The sequence below is a fragment of the Vidua macroura genome, chromosome 4 (genome assembly GCF_024509145.1).
Source record: "Vidua macroura isolate BioBank_ID:100142 chromosome 4, ASM2450914v1, whole genome shotgun sequence".
NCBI classification, from domain to species: Eukaryota; Metazoa; Chordata; class Aves; order Passeriformes; family Viduidae; genus Vidua; species Vidua macroura.
Genome location: NC_071574.1, coordinates 50,882,648 through 50,905,810, shown reverse-complemented (window position 1 = coordinate 50,905,810; position 23,163 = coordinate 50,882,648). Strand labels below are relative to the sequence as shown.

Here is a 23,163-nt window from a genome sequence, read left to right as displayed (position 1 = left end):
TGAACAGTAGGAAACTTCAGACAATGCTGGCAAAGCTATTGTGTAAATTCTGCTATTCGTATGTGCTGTCTAACTTATATGGCCATAGCTGATAGCAATTTAGCAGCAGTCCTTCAGGCTTCTTCCTTCTGAAACATAACTGTATGCAGTTTCCTGCTTCGAAGATTTAATAAGGAACTTGTTCAAATACAAACAGTTACATCCTCTAAAAAGGCAATGAAAAATGCAATACTGTAATTAAACAGAAAAAAGAACATAAAAAAACCAGAAATTCAGAATTCCATCCCATTTCTCTTACCGCCCAAGAAAGCACTGCCAAAGAGGTCGATTTTGCGTGGCCAGATCAGAATCTTTGGAACCAAAGAGTTTAGCCAGAAGTCGAACAACAGCCAAACGTTCTTCTCCATCATTGCTCTAAAAATCAAAACATGAAAAAGAAACTGTAAATCATTATCAGTAATACCTTAGTAATAATTGTCTTTCTGTTTTTTGAACAGTTAGATTAAATCTGAGTTTGAAAGTATTTCTGATAATCCTCATTCTCTTTAATTATCTTACAGGATTCATATGAGGCAAAATATACAAATACCTATCAAGCTAATGTATTACAGACACTGAATAGATGGCTGTGCTTTGAAAGAACCTTCTCTTTCAGCAGTAAAAACCCACAGTACTCTAATATACATTTGACAATATAAAAAATTGTTTGTTTTAAAACATTTTTTAAGACTATTTTATGTGTGTGGAAAAGACACAAATTAAAATGTTATAAACACATGTGCACTAATGAAAGCCACATGTAATTTCACCGAATACCTATTTCTTGGTTACTTTTGTTTGTTGCAATCATAGCTTACATGTACATCCACACATGCAAAATTATTTCTCTTGTCCACTTACAATCTTAGGAAAGACAAACAGCTTTTTAATTAAAACCCCCACAGACTTCCAAATCAGGATAAATTAACTATTTCCAAGGATGCAAATCAGTCAGCTAACTTATTACCTGACAATAACAAATCTGATAAAATATTAGGAAATATTTCCCCTATTATTAAAGCATTATTTTATAAAAGAAAATTCTGCAAATCAATACTGAAGCTAACACATTTGCATTTCATAAGATAAGCCAACCACAGCCTAATTACTTTATAAATTTTGGTGTAATCCAAAGATTAAGTACATAAAGCTTTTGCATTAGACTGCATTAATTTATCATTATAATGATTATATATATATTTTATGTGCATAATACATGTTTGCAATCACAATATGCACATAATTGCATACTAATTTCCAATATCCTTTAATATTATATTTACCTTCAAAATAAAGCAATAAATACAGAATTTTTATTCCCCTAGTAGAATACTTATTAAATCTACAGTTCTGCACTCTTAATATCCCCCAAAATTTTACTGATTGTCCAAAGCTACACTGTAACCCACCTTCAGCTTGAATTCCAGCTGTGGCATGACAGACAGCAGTAAGTGAGGATCTATGGCAAAAAGCTCTTGTATCAAGTCAAACACATGTTCTGATAAGTCACTTACTGAAGACTTTCCCAGTACCAGAACCTGGTTAAAAAACTAAAATACAAACAGTCTTATGTAGTATATTTTCCTTCAATAATGCAAACATTATTTTTAAAAATTCTTTTAATGTAGTATCATTAATGGTTTTATACTAATGGAAGGCACTCAAAGCACAATTTCTTCATTACATCAAAGCATTTCACCTTTACAATTTTGGCTCAAGCAAATTACAAACATCCTTCTCAGTTCAGTTTTATTAACTCTATCAAGATAGTTTAATACATGACAATTTGATAGTTTCAAATCTCAGTAACTGTCTCCCAAGCAAAATTAACAAGCAATGAAAGAATTGTTAACTTAAAATGCATATTCATCCAGTAGAACATTGACCAAAAAAATTAGTATTTTAAAAAATTTTTCTTGTAATTGAAACCCAATCCAAATGCTGAAAATAAAGGTTTGCTGCTTCAAATCCATTTTAAAGAATGTCAGATGTCTTTATGTTATGTCTTGCAATATTTGATGGCTAATGTATCAAGGTCATTAGTGACCTAACAGAAACAAACCAAAGTAGTCTAAATTATTAATTATTTATTTTTGGATTTATATAAAGTATATTAAAATTTAATACTTCCTATTAGAGATGGTAGGTTAATATTATTTAAGCAGTGCAAATGCAATACCAAAAAAGCTATTACACACTTGAAAAAGAAAGTAAGGAGAATAGTATTAAATCAATTCAAAGGTTACTTTATGTACTATCCTGTTTTCACATATGACTAATTACAAAGCTTAAAAAAAAAACCAGGGGAATGTGGTAACTGTTAGTCAGACTCCTTGAGCTCTTACTGATTTATCTTTTATGAATCTGCCTAATTCCCTTTTAAACTACTCTAAATTGTATTAATTCTGCTGGCTTCAGCAGCGAGGAAAGGCAACAGAATATATCAGAACATGTTCATCAAAGACTGCAATAGCTGTGTTAATATGCAGAACATACAACACTCACATTCAACAAGAAGGAATTGTAATTTGAAGGAAGCCTTGTAAAAAGCATAGCTCTTTCACTCTTTATGACTACAAGTCATAGCAAGTTTAGGAGGCAAAAGAAAATCTAGCCAAGAGCCAGTAGCTACAAATGCTTCATCCTAAAGCTTGGTATGAAATAAGGCTGCCTGGTTGCTGGACATACGAACCATTAATAATTCTTTTTGTTGTAACAGGATTTTTGGTGGTCACCTATTTTCACAGCCTAGGTTTAGGCTTATCATTAGACTGAGATGGATAAAAATTAATTTCCTCTTCGCTTATTTGAAATACTCCACACACTTAATAACCAAGCCAACAATATCCTATTCAGAAAACTGTAGTAGCTCCTATAAACACTATTTAAAAGAATAAAAATGCCCATCAAATCTCCAAAAAATCAAGACTTATTACTTGCAGGTAACACAGATTAATTAATTTACATACATTGGCAATACACGGTTCAATGGTCTGGACGGTCCTTTTCAACAGGACTTTTGCAAGATCAAACGCTTGTTTGTTAAGGTTCTGAAATAAAGAAAATATAACAACATTTTATAGAGTTTTCACACACAATAACAGATTTGGAAGAAACATTATCATACCTCCATACTCTAAAAATTAACATGCACCAAATCTGGCACAGAAAAATGAATGTATTTAAATTAATATTTGAATGTGGTTATGTTTGCCCCTCACATACTCATTGAAGACACACTATGTGTCTTTATGTGCCTTGTCTGGAGAGTAAAACTGTGCACTGAGTTCTCCACAGACTGTACCGTATGCTCTGAGACAGCCCACAGTGAGACTACAGAAAGCACCTACACTTGGGCAGAGCTGGCAGTTAACTTTCCAAGCAAGCATTTGATTGTAACATGACAAATCTGAACATTGTTTATATTGCTCTTGAGCAAGAAAAAGAATGTAACTGCACATCTGAAAAATCTCACTGTCCATGTCTGTACCAATCTCATATGCAGTATCTCATATCATCTAAGGATTAATGCAGCTTGGATGGGAAAAAAAATAGACATGGAGAGCTGATTGCAAACTACAAATCACTGCAGATAAAATGCAGGTAAAGCCTAGGGATGAGTGATTCTTGGAAATAGTGTATTTGGCAAGTCTACACTGAAAACAACTCCCTCATGTTCTTTTAACTAATGAGATGACAAAGACAGTTCATCAACAGATAGTAAAGAGAAACAAGTGGCCAAAGGTTCAACCAAATATCTCTTCAGTCACCAAAGCACTCAACTGATGTCTCATTACAGAAGACAGACATATTTGCATGAATTCTTCTCAAAAAATATCCCAACTTTCTCCCCAAACCCAGCCATGGTTAAAATCTTGTTGACTAGTATGCAGGTATTAAACCAAAGGACTGCGAATCTCAAACTTTAAAATGCATTTTCTACGGAACTTCAATACAACTTCTTCCACACAACCAAACCAACAACCCAAATACACACACAAACACAGAACATCACAATACCAAAGAACCAAGCACCAAAACGGCCTAGAAAAGTAATATACAACTTAATAAAACAAATAATTAACTATTTCAACTATTAGGAGAAAAGAAACCCTGTGGGTCTGGATAACCCATGCTGTAGAACATGCAGATGAAAATATACATTTTTTAATACATGAAAATGTTTTTAAGGAATAACCTACGTAAGACTGGGAAGAAAAATATTCACTGAATAGCACTACTTTTGAAGTTAATAAAAAGAACTACAGTTTGAGGCCACAGGTCAAAATGTGACATGCTACTGCTACTGAAAACCTGAATTTACTAGATGAGAGTCACCTTAGCACACACAGAGAACGATGTACACCACACGATCACTTAACTAAGAATGGACATACAAATTAATATAATCTAAATTTGGAGGTAGACTGTATATCATGTCTAATGAAAAAAAAAAAAACACCTCAGACTGCATTATCCAAACCACATTATTTCAGCTTCTTTACAAGGACAAACTTCCATCAAGTCCTGCCAGACTGATATTTTTCTTATGTCATAGTAGAGAACAACTGGTATTTGACTGCTTTGCACAGACCTGAAAGTATTGCTATTGTATGCACTCTACAAAAAAATCAACCGTGCTCTTAAGGCTACAGTGCTTCTGATTTACAGATCTAAAGGCAAGCAATATAATCACAAAATTTACTTGGAAATCTGTTCATGAAAGGAAAACATGAAGGAAGGAAACAGTCAAACTCCCATAGGCAGATCAGACAAAAGAACTTTCTGGTTGTTTTTTTATTTTTTTGATCTACCATGATAAAGCAGTCATTTAAGTGCTGTTATTACAAGAAACAAAGAAAGTAACACAGACTGACATACTGACCAAATTACAATACTGAGCACTGCCTACAGGACATTTTTTGCTCAGTCATGACCAAGAGCTAGTAAGAGTGTCACCAGTCCTCTAAGTGATACTAAATATGCATTACAACCCAATATTTACACCAAGTTTACACCAATATTTACACCAAGGCTCTTTATAAGAGCCTTGCTTGAGAATTTTCTTCATTAGGCAAAGCTATAACAATGTTAATGTTAAAGGACCACATTCACTTTTATTTTGCCTAAATCAAGCACTCACAACCCAGTTTTTACTGGGCCTTTGTACCCTCAGAGCAATGCCCACCATTGTTAACAGCATCACCTCAGATCACCACCCTCTACTTCCTCATATCTACTTGCCTATCAATCACTAGAAGCAACTTACAAAGAACAGTGTATTTTCACAAGTACTCTTGTTATAAGAGGCTCTCTGTGTTAGCAGCTTCAATAAGACATTATCTCATTGCTGTCAATAAAAATGATTCGATAGAATGGCATTCCCATCTCATGATTACAACAGAAGGAATGCAAACGCATCTCAGACAATAAATACTTTTATAAGCTTGATGAGATTTCACAGGTAATTGACAATGGCCATACTAATACTGATTTAATTATCTAGTCATGGATGGATGTGCCTTAATTTTTGTAATTATTTTAAATTAACAAATGAGCAAACAGAAACACATACTTAGTAATCAGAGTGCAGTTCATCTACTATTACTAATAACTGAAACTTATGGTACTCCATACTATTTTTGATAAGTGCAAATGTTTTAGCTAGGGAATTTTCTTAGTCAGTGTAAGGCATCACCAGCCTGCACATCATTTTCCCTTATTTCACAGCTAAAGGACTTGTGTTTATTCTCTTTTTATTAAGGCATTACAGTAAAGGTACTTTAAAAGCTCAAGTGCAGACCCAGTCATCTCCTCTTCAAGGAACACACAATTCCCCTAGGAAGGGGAGTGTGTGTGTTCTGTGTCACTTTGTTCCTTATAAGTGAATTAAATAAAGAAAGACAATGGAAGGGGTGGGAAGCACAATTAGGAAGGTGCAGCGAACTCTGACTGGCAAACTGAGGAGAACAGTAAGACACCACAGAAGTCTTGGGAATATCTTTCCCCTGCCCCCCTTCTTTTAAACTCAAAAACATTTAATATCTTATCTATTAAAAAACAAACAAACAAACAAAAAAACCCCCCAAGATATCCCAAAAGTGAAACAACCAACTACTTACAATCCTCAAGATTTAATGTTTTCCTATTATATTTGCTTGAAAACACTTTATTTATGTTTCAGTACAGAGATCCTGAGGTGGCACAATCTCTCTGTATCAAATAATCTAGACATAGCTAATCAACAGCAGCAGGTAATTCCCAAATGAATGTGAGAAAATTATACAGTCACAATAGCTAAAGCGTATAAAAACATTAACAACACACAAAAGGCAATAAGAATTATTGTTATTATAACAGTATACTATGATAACATTATACTTGGCAGACCTTGTGTGCAGGAATGAGGTTAATCAAAATTGAGTCCAGCAGCTCCTGAGTTACTCCATCGCCTTCCATGATGATAGAACTCATCAAATCCAGCATATGCATTTGTACCTTCTGGTTGTGGCTATTACTAAGATCATAAAGAATATTTTCAATATTAAATTCTCAGACTCTGACAAATAATAACAGTACAATCAAGAAACAACATCAAATGTTGTTCAGTTTGCTCTCCCTTACACTCTTCACATCTCAAAACTATTTTATGTGCCTTTATTCTCTTATAGAAAGGTTCAAAAATCTAGAACAACCTAGCTCTGCTTTAAGACAATAAAAACAGAAAAAGGACAATAACAACCAAGACAAGAATGTAGATAAAGTAATCAGAATGAAATATACTGCTGTAACATGGACAATAAATTTTAAAAACATCTACTTTCAGACACACACCCATCTGTAATTTCAGCAGTTCACACTCATTTGCTTTCCTGGTAGCTCCTCATTTAGGCAAATTAAGACTTCTGTTCAGGTATATTTATCTGTAGACTATGCAATGATTCAGCCTACCCCCAAACCTAATGATATTTTGACACGTTAATATAATGGAAATGATTCAACTTACTTGATAACTGAAAAAAGAGTCCTAAAAAGCTGAATAAAAATGTCATTGCAATCTTCCAACTCAAAGCAGATGTTGTAAGATTTGACCCAAGCTAAATTCTAAAACAAAAATTAGGATATTTAGGCTAGTACAACTTCACATTAAGTAATACAAATATAATCATATTACCTATGGGTTTTTTTCTATTTTAGGAAAAATAATATACAATAGATGTAAATGCTTTGGGGAAAGAGACTGGATATTTGCTTTGCATATAAAGAGCTCCTAACACAGGGGGGCTTTGCAAGATATATCCAGAAAAAGCTAAATACAGAATGATCTGATTTCTTATGTATGAAATCCAATTGAAAGAACTTGTTAATATAAGACCTTATTTTTTCTTCATTCTATGAAACAATACAATTTCAAACATCATGTTTTGAACACCAAGTATCTTGTTCATAAATGAGATACTATTTCTAAAAGCATACTGAACCCCACCACTCAGTTCTTGTCAAGAGTATGGTTTTGCAATGTTTTTAAAGCAAAAATCTTACGTTCCTCTTCCCATCACCAATATAGGCACATTTGCATTTTAATCAGCATTTGAAATTTTATCTCTTGATAAAAAATCCCCAGCACATGGAATTGTAAGAGAAAGGCTACATTTTAATAAATACCAATTGTTTAAACATGTCCTCAACTACAGATTAACAAACTTATTAAACACAACCAGCATTATAAGTACTAGAAGAAGCAATTCACTGAACTTTAATGAGAGTGGAGTGATTTACAGAATAAAAAAAATTTGCCAGGCATACTGGCACATCCAGAGAACAACTAATTACACTTCTTAGGTTTACAGAGCTACTATCATCTACTGAAAGTTACAACTATTGTGTTACCTCTAACAAGTAAAAGTATCTGTTAAATTGAGGGCTCTTCGTGTCCTCCAAGCCTTTTAATTGTCTTGTAATAAACAAGAATATGTCCTGTCAAAAAACAAAGTTTACAAGCTTGATTCAGCAGAAAGTGAAAATACAATCCTTTAGCACTGACATCTATCCACATTTTCAAACTCATAATGTGAGAACATCAAATTGTCTTTTTTAGGCACTGACAGAAAGCTATCACCAACACAGATACTGGCCATCTAGCATTCCTTCACATATCTCTGGCCCTTAAGTATTACACTGACTTACAGGATTAAAGCAACTTCTCCTTAATAAAACTAAAAATCAGTATACACGGGAATAAAAACATTTTTCTGTTAGTTTTTGGGGTTTTTTGTTGGGGGGGAACTGTTTGGTTGGTTTGGGTTTTGTTTGTATTTTTGAAGGAGGCGGTTTATATTTTCCTCAGTAAGAATAAGGTAGGAGAAAAGCCTTTCTCTTATTTTTACCTTAAGTTTGTCATGGGAAGTATATGGAGCTTCAGGAGCATAGATACGAAAGATATCAGCCAAGCAACATGCTACAAGGAGGCGCACATCTTTATTGGGATTCCTGAGGAAGAATTCAGAGGCAAGGTGCAAGGCTAATGGGAGATACTGCTGCTTCTCATCTTCTGAGTCCTGGTCCATATCCATGAAGGTTTTTACCACCATCTGAAAAACAACGGAAAAAAAATTGAGTTCTTTCTGCTCTTATTCCTTATTACTAAACAAGACTCTTTGAAAGGATACAGTGCTATCAATACATGTTCTACTGCATAATCACAATCAGTACTTGAAGTTTTTTGTTAGGACAAATACTAGGAAAAGGGAAGTCTTAACCTGATACTTAAAGGTTTATCAACTTGATATTTTAGATTAAGACACTGAAAACCATGTTGCAGTTCTGTTTATTTTGTCAATCTTGACCTGAGGTACAGCACAGAAACTGCTGTGCAGAGATGAGGTTGGAGATGGCAGCATCTCTTCCTCAAGGCAGTCCCATTGCAATTCCAAGTGAGGACTCACCTCAGTATGAATGGTGTGAGGGGCTGTAAGCCATCTGGCCTAACACATGGCTATAGTACAATGCAGCTGCTTTAGAGCTGTGCCAGAACTAGAGGAGCCTAGGAGGCCACTCTTAATACTCTGCCTCTATTGAGGCACAGACCTCACAAAGTACTTTACATATGCACAATCTTTCTATCTAGTTTAAACAAACTAGATACCAGATAATTTAATCCTTCATGTAAAATAAGTCTTAACACTCCAGATCTCTCCTTCTGCATATTTAGAGCTGCATCTTTAGCCTTATTGACATAATGTAATAAATTAACCACATGGTTTCCTTGTTTCTTCCAGCACAGCTAAGAACTACTAAATCCTATGAAATGCCACCAAATTAAATTATTATACAACCCCAGTTAATTGAAACATCTCAACGCAATGATTTGGCAAAACTGAAAGTAAGAATTTAGTTTAAGGAAATAAAAAGTTGCAGATTTAACTTTTGGAATAGTGTTTGTTAAAGGATGAGAATGACTTCTAGGATGTCAGCACAGAATGGGTGGATGTGCCAGATACTCTTAGAATGACCTTAGTGAAATCAGTCTTTGAGTTCCATTCCTCCATGTTACTTGAGCATCCTTAGAGTTAAAACTGTGAAGGACAGCCGCACTGTATATGAGCAGGATTTGGTATGCCCACTACAGACACAGTATATGCAGTGCACACGATGAAGAAATACCAGAGAGAAGAAAGAATGATAAATCTTGATGGGTCAAATTCACCTCTAAAATAATAACAGTAAAACACAAAAGAAGACTGAGCTCACACAGCTAATAAATACATCTCTTACTCTAACCAGAATTTTTTTGTTATGGTGTCATTCAAATTATTCTAGGGTTGCTTCTCCATTATTAAGCACGTCTGTTCTTCCAACATGAAAGTGCTGTGTTTCAGCTTTCTTTCCTTCCTGAGTTTTGAAATATGGTTTTAAATTCAGGTCTTATAAATTAAAATAAATGTTTGACTGCAACCTCTCCTACAGGACATTACTTAAAAATCCTCCTCCATTTCTAGAAATGTACAAGTATAACCCAACTTGCCACAAAGACAAAAAAGAGGAGACAAGAGAGGAGAAAAACCCTACACAACAATAAAGAGACCTTTACATCTACAGCTCAGAAAAACACAAATTGTATCTTATTGGTCTGTTTCCTTAAAAATATTCTTAAGCTATGTTTTAAAGCCCTAGCTGAAAGCACAAAACCATTCTTCTACTGACAACTCAGGTCTGTTACAGGGCCATTTGTCGCTGTGTCCTGGGGTGCATCAGGCACAGCATCACCAGCTGGTCAAGGGAGGGGATTCTCCTGCTCTGCACTGGGGTAGCCTCCCCTGAAGTTCTGGATACAGACAGAAATTGATCTGCTAAAATAATCTGCTAATGAAACTGAAAACCTAAAATAAACTCTCTAGATACAAAAGGCTAAAGTCCAAAAAATTTAATGTTTTCAATGTCCAAACTGGAAACCACTCATTATCACCTAAGACAGTTTTTATTCCCAAAAAATGTGATCAAACTGTAACAGGAACTCACTACTTTTTCAGACTACAGTAGTACTGTCTAACTGATGTCTGGCTATACAGTTGAAACTATCTTGAACACCAATATTCATTTATATAAAAAGCATACAGACTTAGCAGCTTTCACAACAAAAAATCTGTTACCGTACTCTATGCAAAAAGCAAGAGACAGAAAAATATTCTTTAATAATAATAATGTAACATCATCCATTCCTTTCCAAACAATTAAGCAGTCAATTTAAACGCTAATTCTAGCAAATGTAAAAAGAATACGGCTATGCACATTTATGATTAAATTCATTTTGCATCACTTTTGATTGAATGTATCTCCATTAATTTGTCATATACTGGTACTTTACTTAGCTTGAAAAAATAAACTATTACAACTATTCTAGAAATTGACATTATTGCCATTTTTACCACAGTACTCTGAAATTCTAATTATCAGAGCAAAATTTTACTCTCCCAGGCTCTGCAAACCAGCAAGTGAAATGATAGGATTATAACACTGAAGCAATGCAAATGTCTTCATTCAAACTAGCGAGAAAAGCTAAATGAAAACTGCTAAAGTCACTCTCAGCATGTTATCAACATACTGAAAACTGGAAAGTTGAAACTTCCAGGAAGGTGTTCATCTGATTGTATCAACCATGCAGTGTGCAAGCCAGTCTAGGTTATCCTTTCACCCACTGGAGAGAAATACACAGACCCTGAGTTCAAGCACAGACGTCTATGATGACATCTACAGGTGCTGGCTCAGTTTTGCCGTGGAACTCGGCAGCAGCCATCAAAGCAGCTCAGTGTGACTAGAGGCCTAAAATGAGGCGAGATGAACAATACCTGCAGCTTCTTGTGAGACTGTCAGTCAGCCTTTCAACTGCACTGAAACATACATGTGAGGTTGCCAAAGGGCTGTTCACACACTGCCCACATCTCACAGAACTGCAGCTTATATGTGGCCTGCTTCCAAAGACGAAATCAGCATGGTAGCCTGCCCTTATGTGACTCAGCAGTGGCTCTTGTGCAAGAGCCATGCCTCAGACAGGAATATTAACTTTGCTGTTCCGATCTGTATGATTTAGGAAAATGGTTTGTTGGATCAGGAAGCTGCTGAAACATACTGATGATTCCAGCAATAGGGGAATAGGGGGAGAGGAATATAAACACCAACAGACAACAGGGAAATCAGTATAGACAGTTAAAAGACTCAAACCAGCAGTTGCAGAGAGGAAGAAGCAGGCAGATCTAGAAAAGCCTTTCTGCAGTTGGCAGGACAAGCACAAACCTCCAAGCCAGTCACAGCAGGGGGAAGGCGTGTACATGTTGCATTTGTTTTACTGTTCTTACACCAGCTTATTCACAGGGCTCCAAAGCAGTAACATTTAACAACCCTTGGCTTGTAAAAAGACCAGGGAAAAATACTCAGAATTTTAAAAATCCCTTTGCAACCACTGAAAGAAGAAATTCAACAATTGAGATACCATTTGATACCATTTGTTGTAACTGGGATGATACTGTAAATTAACTTCAGCACCAGGATTAAATACAAAAGATATTTGAAAGTAAAACTTAACCAAATGGATGTGAACCCAGATGACACTTCAAGAGCTAGGACAATTCAAGGAGAGATGCCAAGAAAAGGCTGAAATCACAGCAGACCCAAATAAGGCAACTGTCATCAGAGTGTTTTTACATATTTCCTTACACAATTTAAGCAGTACTATAGGTGATTCTTGCCATTAACTATTAACAATAAATTATATTTTTATTTCAGATCTCACAGTAAAACACAGCAAAATATTTCACAGACACATGTCTCTGAAAAAAAATACTTTTATGTGGTGCAGATTTAGGATGAGAAATCTTTGTCAGCCTCAGATACAGTCATATCTGTCAGCCAGAAGCATCAAACAAACATGGAAAAAAGACATGTTAAAGTGTGAAGAAAAAGAAAAGAAAAATACTCAAATCAGGAGGACCAGATGACTTAATTCAAAATCTTTGAATTCCTGACACATGAAATCACAAATGTAGTACCACAGGTTTTGATGGCTTTTCTTTAAGCAACAAACAAAATAATCCCTAACAACAAAATAATCCCAAAACAACAAACTATATACACACAGCCCACCACCACCCTAAGCTAACATCCGAATAAGGGAGATACCAACTAAACAGAAAGCACCAAATATTGATGTAGTAATCAAGAAATTACATCTTGCCAATACATCCAACAGGCTGACATCAACAGAATTTTATAATACAAACCAAACCAGGAACCCAGAAGTTGAGAAAACCAGGGTAACACATAAAAAGCAAATTACTTTGATAACTCTCATGTCCAAACAGCTCATGCCTTTAATAAAGATAATCAACACTTTGCACAAGACTTCATTTGAGTGTCAAGAACAACATCACACTGACCACACAGAAATTGAGAAGCTCGAAAGAAATGAAAATTAGGCCAATATTGTCTCCTTAGCCCCTTCCTAAAGTGATAAATTGAAAGCACCTTTTGGAACTGAATGAATTCATTGGTGGAGAATGGTGTTATAACTGACCCTATTTCCACAAAAACCTGTGGTATGAGAAGCAGGAAGTGATGGTGATTACATAGTTACAGAATGGCAATAAAGGATAGGATACTCTATGAGAAGAACAGAAATACCAAAAAATCACCATTGGTAAATCGTCATATGCTTAGTGCTTAAATCCATGACCTTATTAAGCTGCCTTATCTGCTGTAAACATCAGAAGAGAAAAAAGATGGACATTTAGTAAGCAATTGTAAAGAATTTATGAGCCAACAGCAGGCCATGTACACAAAAACAAAAATGTAAGGGCAGGATATGACAAAAGAAGGAAAGTAAAAAAGCAGCAATACAACTCATGAAATGCTAAAAATACTAAATGCTGATTGTAAACACATTACTTAGTCCTGATTATCCTCACTAATTAAAAAAAAAATTTACATGACACAGGTACAGAATGTATTTGCCGAAGGAGTCTCAAATGCCCTTTCTTGTAAGGAGACATTTACCAGACTGTGCTAATTAAAAACAACAGCTGAAACCTCTCTTTGGGGCCAGTACCATTTAATATCTTTATCAATGATCTGGACTAAGCGATTGGGTGCACCCTCAGTAAATTCACAGATGACACTGAGTTGGTCAGGAGTGTTGATATTCTGGAGGACTTGGAGGCTCTGCAGAAGGACCTGGACAGGACAATCTGGTGGGCCAAGGCCAGCACTATGAGGTTCAACAAGGCCCTCTGCCAGGTCCTGCACTTGGATCACAAGGCAGTGCTACAGGCTGGGGCAGAGTGGATGGAAAACTGCCCAGCAGAAAAGGACCTGGGAGTGCTGGTCCACAGGTGGCTGAACATGAGCCAGGGTGTGCCCAGGTGGCCAAGGAGGCCAATGGCATCCTGGCCTGTGTCAGCAACAGTGGGGCCAGCAGGACCAGGACAGTGACTCTCCCACTATATTTGGCACTGGTGAGGCCACACCCTGAATCCAGTTTCCAGTTCTGGGCCCCTCAGTTCAGGAAAGTGCTGGAGCAAATCCAGAGAAGGGCAATGAACCATTTTCACTACAAATTCTTTAATCTGTACTCTCTGACAGGACATTTAACTGCCTTTAGATAACTTGCGAAAGGGAAAAAAGAAAATGAAAAGTTGGACAAAAGATGATATAAACATTCTGCAAAAAAACAGGGCAAAACCTATTTGCTTTCTTCTTTATATATCCCGCTCACAACCTAAAGCCAATGAACAGGGTTTCCAGATGTGCTTACAAATGTATCATATGAGGTGAAAAGCTGATGCAGCAACAGCTGATTGGGCAAACAGTTTAACTGTTTAACTGCCAGGTCTTCCCCTGGGGACTGACCTACACCAGGCTTTTCTTTGGAGTTCCAGCCAACTGACCAATCACAAGCAAAGAAGTCACAAATTGCTAATTTACCACTACCTTCTCATTGGTGAAATAGCATCTTCTGTATTATTTTACTTATATCAAGCAAGACTATTTTCCAAGAATATAGCTATTAAATCGATCTGACATGTGAAAAAGCAGAAAGACTGATTACTGCCTATAATAAAAACAGTATACAGAACAGATAGTTCATGGACTACCTGAAGTAACTTCCTTGGTACACGTTTTTAAGTGACTACAAAATGAATTCAAATATCACACAAACAGGACAAGAATTGTTACCAAATTGGGAAGGGACTGTACAGATACCCACATATCTTGGTAAACAACACACAGTAGAATTCCAGTTCTGTTGTAAATCTGTAAGATTCCTCATACTAACATGAATGGAACAGAAGGGGGGAACAAGGCAAATAAAATAAGAAAAATCAGATACCTTAATTCAAAACACTTTTCAGGGCACAAATTAGAACATGCTTTTTAAATTGTACTTGATTTTTGCAGAGCAAAATATTGAGTCATACACTGAGAATCAATCAGATTGACATCTTGATTACAGCAACTCATATGGACTGCTGCAAGGAAAAGTTCAAAGAAAGTATGCTTCCCAAGATTGCAGTGGTGCAAAAGGAAGTAAAACTCTGTCCTTCCTTCCCAGCAAAAGATAATCCTAATGCTGTTACCACTGCATGTAATAAATCTGTACTCTTTAGCCATGAACAAGCCCATGGGAAAAATCAGATTCATGATGTGCAGAGAAAATATTACATGCCTTTTCTTATCACCACAACCTTGTCAAAATATATTTTGCTCAGAACTGAGTATTTTAGAAAATATCACTGTTTTTAAATTTTTACTAAAGTAGGATTTGGAAGATTCAAAACCATTTTTGTACACCCTCAGTTCCTTCACCACTATATGCAACAGCAATGTGCTTTTTCCTCCAAGTAAACACACTTTAAACCAAATTTGTTGTTTTTTGTTTTTTGGTGGTTTTTTTTGTGTTTAATCAGGTACCACTATGCTTTGTAAGCAGTAGTAAGAGTAAGAAAATACTGTAAGTTCATTTACATTCACACTATTGCAACAATATGGAATCTTTATCTTCTGTTATTTATTTTGAAATGATGACTATTTGAGTGATCACACACAACCAAAATCATAGCTATCTGGGGACAGGTTTGAACTTTGTACTGCTAAGACTACTGGTTGGCAACCAGGTCTGAATTTCTGTCTGGTTTTGGCTTCATGTGACATGGAGATCCCGTTTAACCACTTGCAGCCACCATCTCCTTCTCCCTTTCCTATTACTCACCCTGACCTGCTTCTGGCCCTGCAGTGCCAGTGCACTTGTTGAACAACTCCATGATTAAATTTGATTTACTAATGTGTCCAAAAAGCCTCTTGGGAAAAGGCTCAGATAGTTTTCTGACAAGGCATAGTTAGATTCTAGACAGATCTGATACATTCCAGAACCAGTAGCAAGAAGGTAGTTAGACTTCAATGGCCAAGACCAGGAAGGGAGCCTTTCCAGTGCATAAACTCTTAACAAATAAACCAGTAGAGGCATGAATTCTTAACCTTACCAGTGGCAAGCTCAGGAAGCCTGAAATGGACTGCTACAGATAGCCAAATCCTACTAGATCCCCTGAAAATGTACCTTTACTTCTATCTAGTAAAAACTGGCATAAGATCTGATCACCAATCATTTTACATTCAAGGTCTCAGAAATGTGTAGCTACAGTAATTTTCAGAACTTGTATCCAATGTATCAATGAACTTACTCATTTTAATGTAATAATCTGTTTCCTGGGGTTTTATCATGACCTGAGACAGCAGAGGTTTCCTATTTACATTTTCAGGCCACCACTTTCTTTGCCTTCCAGGTTCTTATTATTCTCATCATATCCTTATCTCATACCTTTGGAGGCAAATGTTCCCTACAACTTCAGTACTGCACAGAGTACGTTCCCAGAGTATGCAAACCAGCATATGCATCTGAGTCACAGAAGGGAAGCAGAACACAGTATTCACCGTCTGGCTCCTTACCCAGCACTAAATTCTGTAAGGTTTTTCAATAGAAACTGTTCAGTCAAAGATTTCATTGAGCAGCCTCAACTGATGCATCAGAATTCCCTTATTTAGTCCTTTACAACTTCATGAAGTCATAGTGTTATTTTCTCTCATTATTCCTCACCATGCTTAAATCAACATTAAAGCCTAGAAGTTCCCACTGGATCAATTCCACTCAAATTATTTGACTTAATACACATTCTCCTTAGCTGTGATGAACAAAACCAACTCACCTCTTCACATTTCCCAAACAGCTAAAAGGTTTTCAAGTGTGCAAAGTACTACCTGACATAGGTCACTGCATGGTTTATCATCAAAAAAAATTATTTTGTGGTACTTTTTATTTACAAGCAGCTTTGGATGCATGACAGTACTTGGCTACTCAATCCAAAACCTTTTAAAGTTATTTTAATGCAAGAAACATTGAGAAGTATTATTAGTTTGGCTGTATCATATTGCAATCTCTGAAGTATTTTCTTATCCCAGTTTTAAACTGATTCACACAATTTTTCTATGACACAAACTACAATCACAATCAAATCACACATTTTAACAATGCATGGATATTCTTCTCAAATAGTTAAAAGAGCTCATATTTATCAGCACATTATGTTTTCATACTCACACTACTCCCCATCTCTTACACATCTATGACTTAAGTGTGGTGTAACAGCACCAATTTTAATTTTATTTTTTAAGTGATTCAGTCCTCAGCAGTACCTAGTCTTTATTACTGGAAAGATTTGTAATGGAATTCTTTGCAATTTTCCTGCCAAAGACTAATAATTGTTTAAATACCCTAAGAAGATTCCTAAAGTCACCTAAATTCTTAGAAACTTTCCTTCCACATACATCAACACATAATGAAAGGGTTTTGCAGAGAGACTAAAAAGAGCCTATTTTTAAAATGTTCTAATGGTAATTCAAGACATCATCAGTTAAAAGCATTTCCTTAAGAAGTCCTCCTCCCCTAGCTATAATGGCAATTGTTATATATGGCTGGGGCAAAACCAAAAAATTCTTCAACCCTTATTCCCCACGGCAAAGGAGTTTCTATTTCCATATGAAGTTCACAAGTAGTTTGATAATAGCCTCCTGATGTGAGAGAGAGGATTCTTCACAACCAGCTCAATGCTGTGTGTTAATTCATTTCCTCTTCCAAAGAGAAGGTGGTGCTAGACAAAACAACAGCATTTGCATTTCTACTGTGAATTCACTGTAAGGGTTCATTCTGAAGTGATTATTTAAGATCAATTCTTACAACCCAATCATATGTTAGGGTTTCACATTAAATACACATAGAGCTATGCTGCCAACAATACAGATGTTGTAAAGACTCTATCCACATCTATTTCTACATTATGGTGCAGGTGCATACCATGGTACATCCTACACTCTCCTGACTGTCAACCAGAAGCAGGACATATATAAAGGGCTTTTTCCTACTTGTGTTTTGTAGTAGGTTTTTCCTGGCTGGGTCCAGCCAGCTACCAAAGCCTCTCTATCACTCCCCTCCACAGCTGGACAGGGGAGAGAAAATATAACAAAGGGTTCATGAGTTGAGATATGGACAGAGAGAGATCACTCACCAAATACTGTCACGGGCAAAACAGGCTCAAATTAGAAATACTGCATTTACTACTACCAAAATCAGAGCAAGATAATGAGAAATAAAACATTAAAAACACATTCCCTCCTACCCCTCCCTCCTTCCCACCTCTACCCCTCCCCCAGCAACAGAGAGAGACAGGGAATAGGGATTATGGTCAGTTTGTCACATGTTGCTAGTCACACTACTCAGGAGAGGAGGAGTTTGCCTGCTCCAATGTGGGGTCTCTCCCACGGGAGACAATTCTCCAAGAACTTCTCCAACACGAGTCCCTCTTCCACAGGGTGCATTCTTTCAAGGACAGGCTGTTCCAGCATGGGTCCCCAAGGGCTCACAAGTCCTACCAGCAAACCTGATCTGGCATGGGCTCCTCTTGCCATGGGTCTGCAGATCCCTCCCAGGACCCTGCTTTATGACAGGTCTCCCATGGGATCACAGCCTCCTCTCAGGCATCTACCTGCTGTGGCATGGGTCCCCTCCACAGGCTGCAGGTGGATCTCAGCATCTTCATGGTCCTCTGCAGGCTGTAGTGGCACAGCTGCTTCACCATGGTCTTTAACACAGGCTGCAGGAGAATGTCTGCACCTCTGTGGTCCTCCATGGGCTGCAGGGTCACAGTTGTTTCACCATGGTCTGCACCACAAGCTGCAGGGGAATCCCAGCTCCAGTGCCCAGAGTGCCTCCTCTGTCACCTTCTTCACTGACCTGGCTGTCTGCAGAGTTGTTCCTCTCACATACTCTCACTCCTCTCTTTCTCTGGCTTCCATCAATGCAAATAACTACCTTTTTCTTAAATCTGTTACCACAGAGGCATTACCACCATTTCTGTTTGGCCCAGCCTTGGCCAGCAGCACATCCATGTTTGGAGCCACCAGGGATTGGCTCTGCCAGACATGGAGGAAGCTTCTGGCAGCTTCTCACAGAAGCCACCCCTGTAGCCCACCCCCACTACAAAAGGTTGGCCATGCAAACCGAATACATGTTTCAACACAATCAACACGAGACAAAAAAAGTTTCTTCCAAGGAAAGTGTTTTTCTATTTCAACAATCTTGTAAACTGTGGTGAGCTGAATACCTCCCAAAGCAAAAAATTATGTGAACTATTTGTAGGTTGATCTTTAACTGATTGCACAGTTTATTTCTTTTAAAAGAAGAAGAAGAAAAAAAAATTATCTGTGACAGTAAGAGAAGGAATAAATTAGAGTTTCTTTCATATAGCTGGTTGAACGATCAGCAATCGCACATAATGCCATCATACGCAGTATCAGAACAATGGTACTATGGGTCAACAGGAAAATACTCTTTAGTTATGACATGAATTTTCTGGTTTGTTTAGGAGCCAGATTCCATTGTGCCTTAGAATTGAAAATCAGGGGGCAAATCATGTGAGACCCTAGCATGACCCATATTTAGTGACAAAACTTCACTCAAGAATTTTGTCTCTTGTCATCTACTGGAGTCATAGTACAACACTGTCACATTAATGACACTTACACAGAATGCAGAAATTGAGAGTTTCCATTCCCAATGTGAAAGGCTGGACAAAAATCAGAATTATAAAACTATAAAAATCTTTGATCTTTCACAATCAAACCTTATACTACAAAACAGTAACAACAAAAACTAACCCCTAACAGATGAGCACATCAAAGCAGCTCCTCAGAAGGCACTGGCTGCGATGGAGAATCTGTGCCAGCAGCTGGTGAGGTGCCAACTACCACGCCTACCGAGCGAGATGCACTGGTACCAAGAACTTCTGATCAGACAAATTATCTTTCTGCAATGAAGCACTGTTTCACCAGATAATTTTGCTACCTGTTGAGCACTGTTACCTGTATCAGAAACAAAAATCTCCCCCCCTCAGCTTTGTCTTTAGCCATGTACCAAGCTCAAAACTAAGGCACTACAAAATGGAATGAATGCAAAATGCAAGAATTTTCTTACTTTGTGCATAATTTTATTTTTAACTAGCCCCATCAAAAATAAGGTTTCTGTAAAATTCTTAAAGCACAGGGAAAAATTGATGCAAAAAAATTGGACCTGAAACTTATCTGCAGTGGCTTTCCTGGCTGTAAGTCTTAATTTTTCAATGAGGAGGAAGAAAATTAATTCTAATAAATGTATGGAAAGTATTGTATTTTTAGAATTCATTTAGCAAGCCTAAATCATTTTACTGTGCCTAATATCAAGTACCTTTAAGTAACAGACTGACTTCTGATGTGAAATAAATAATATTTTAAAGAAATTTTCCATCTAAAAATTGTCATTACAATGGAGTGGGAGACCAAAGAAAAAATAAAAGGTACTGATGTTGCTAATATAAGGACAGAAAAGTCAAATCCACAGTGCTCAGCAAAAGGATGATGCTAAAGACATAATGATTATGTGTAGGATATTCAGTTTCTGAGAAATAAGACTGTGAAATCAATAAGATACATCTACGTATGTAATTCTAAGATAGGTAGCAAAGAATAATATGAAAAGTCTTCAAGAAATTAATATTACCATCATAATTGCCAATATTAAAAGTGTTGAAACATTTCAAATCAAATATATTATTTATAGAAAGCATTTTCCTAGACTTTACAGGACAGTATTTAAAATGTTTGTTTTAATGTTTTTACTGTTCATTTTATAATACTATATGTAGACTGTTCCATTTTGAGCATGGGAGTAATGTGCATTTATATGTCCAATGAAAAAGTAAAAATGAAAAGGCAACAAAAAAAAAAAAGAAACAGGTTTTCCCATTTGTGTCTTTGTATCATACCTGTTTTTATTTGCTGCGTCTTGACATTTACACCCAATCACCAGTAACAGGATTATGTATTCACTTGTTTCTAACTTTGTTAAACATTTTAATAGTATTTTCAAGCAATATAGTAACCTTGAGCTGATTGAAAATTATCCCAAATCCAGCATATGTACTCTGTTTATAAAATCATGACTTTCTTACCTAATTAAAGAAAACAAAATCAAATTCTTGCTTTAGAGAGCTCTAATATACCATTCTGGACTAACAATATTGTTTTAGAGGATATTATGTCACATATCTCAGAGCAGTGGTGGCTTTGCTCTGATTTTCTGCAGTTATTTTAAGGTCAGGCTAATAAAGTCTTGACTTGGAATTTTTCTCTAGTATTTTGAGAACTTAAGTATTTCTCTCCTCATTTCCATCGTAAGAGTTCTGACTATTTTGCCTATCAGTTCCATCGAATTCCTTCCGTGTAGATTGCTAGAATATGACCGTAACTGCTGTACCTGTCCCTCAACATTCCTCCTATCTAATCACAGTTTTATGGCTACTTATTTTGTGAAGTTTGTTTTCTACTGCCTATACTGTAAGAAGCAGGCAGTGTATCAGGTATAAAGTGTTAATGCAAGACCTTTTTTTTTTTAAGAACATTTTCAAAAAATGACTGATGTTTTTTAAGAAGTTCCAATAAGGAGTGTCTTGTACTAAAACTTCATTTTTGAAAAATGAAAAGCTCACTGAGGTCCTGAAAATCAGAGAGCACTGCCATTTCCTTCTTCTGCTAGAGAGATACTTCAGATAAAGACGTATTTTTTATTAAAAAATACACCTTAGGTATGTAATGCTTAATTTATGTATTTAAATACATCATTCAAGTTCAGTCTCACAACTGATGATGCTGAATTTAGCTGAAAATAATATTTCACTAAACTACATTGCTGGAATCAGCAACCTGCAAGTACCAAACATAATTTACATAGCTGCCAGCAATATCCTCATAAACAACGCCTAAAACAGGAATCACACAAAATTTCTGAAGGTCCAGCATACTTTAAACAACCTTAAGGCACAGTAGCTCTGTGTTTGCAAAACACTTTGGCATGGTCATCCAGAAAAATCACTTATTGTCACCATGACAAAATGTGAGACGTTTCCATGTCAAAAGTACGAAGCAGGAGGTGAGACTTGAGAGGGGTTCTTGAGGTTATACCCCCTAAATTACTTTAACATCTAGTTCAATACTTCATTAGAAATGTTTGTTACCCACTATATTTTACAGTTTATGAGTTTAAACTCATTCAGTAAATTCCAGCACAACAGACACAGGGTCTCAAGACAGTGCATGCTCTGCAACAGGGAGTAACTTCTGCCTTCACTTAAAGAGCTGGAAAATTCATCTGATACCCTTTCTAAGATCAGACAGCTGAAACAATGTTAATCTGTACCCCAACCATGAGCATCAATTTGTTACCGAGTGGCACAGGATTTGGTCACTTCACAAATATCTGCCTCTGTGACATAGTGTGAAAGAGAAATTTGAGGAGCTTACAAAGAATGCACCAAGCTGCAGCACAAAAAATTATGATTGCCCAGAACACATAGAAAGCAGCCACTTCATCAACAGTATTGGACTGAAGTGGCCTGAAACCAAAATAACACCTCATTTTAAAATTATCTTTGTTTCTCTGACTCAAAACCTACAGATTTCACTTCACTTGCTCAGCTGCAGCAATCTCAGAACAGCAGGCCACATTTCACAATTTGTCTTCACAGCGAAGAAAGAAAACTTCAGAATGCACTTTGGCCTACAAATTGTAGAGGTATGCAATAGTCTTCTATAGCTGCAAGAATTCACTGGACTTGCTAAAAATGCTGTTGGCTAAGATTTATGGTCAGGAAACAAAATCTGTCAACTACAATCTTTAGCACCTAAAACTCAAACATTAAACTGAAGCCACCTAGCACCTTAAAGAAAATGGCTGAGACCTAATATTTCACTATGAATTTTATGGTAGAATTGTGGAGGTGGAAACAAGCAGATGCTGACCAAGTAACTGATCTTGAGGAAAATGCTTCAGTATTTTTATTCCACAGTCCCAAAATGCTGATACATTCATGATGAGATTAATTACAGAAGTCTGTTCCAGATGTAGAGAGTAGAGTGAGTAACACTAATCCAGATGGGGCTCAAACTCCTAACCAAGGAGAGAGGCCAAAAGATGTTACTCTAAGATTCCACTATTGG

General features: G+C 36.5%; 1 protein-coding gene across 2 annotated transcripts in view; it reads right to left on the bottom strand.

The window, feature by feature from the left end:
* PDS5A (PDS5 cohesin associated factor A) overlaps positions 1-23,163 on the bottom strand; it is a 77,077-nt gene that overhangs the window by 37,912 nt on the left and 16,002 nt on the right. For both annotated transcript variants that reach the window (XM_053975190.1, XM_053975192.1), the window contains exons 3-9: positions 8,427-8,630; positions 7,930-8,016; positions 7,046-7,143; positions 6,430-6,556; positions 3,009-3,089; positions 1,449-1,589; positions 299-414 (exon numbers count right to left, since the gene is read on the bottom strand). In XM_053975190.1, the coding sequence (XP_053831165.1) occupies positions 299-414; positions 1,449-1,589; positions 3,009-3,089; positions 6,430-6,556; positions 7,046-7,143; positions 7,930-8,016; positions 8,427-8,630 (854 nt within the window). The remainder of the gene's footprint in view (positions 1-298; positions 415-1,448; positions 1,590-3,008; positions 3,090-6,429; positions 6,557-7,045; positions 7,144-7,929; positions 8,017-8,426; positions 8,631-23,163) is intronic.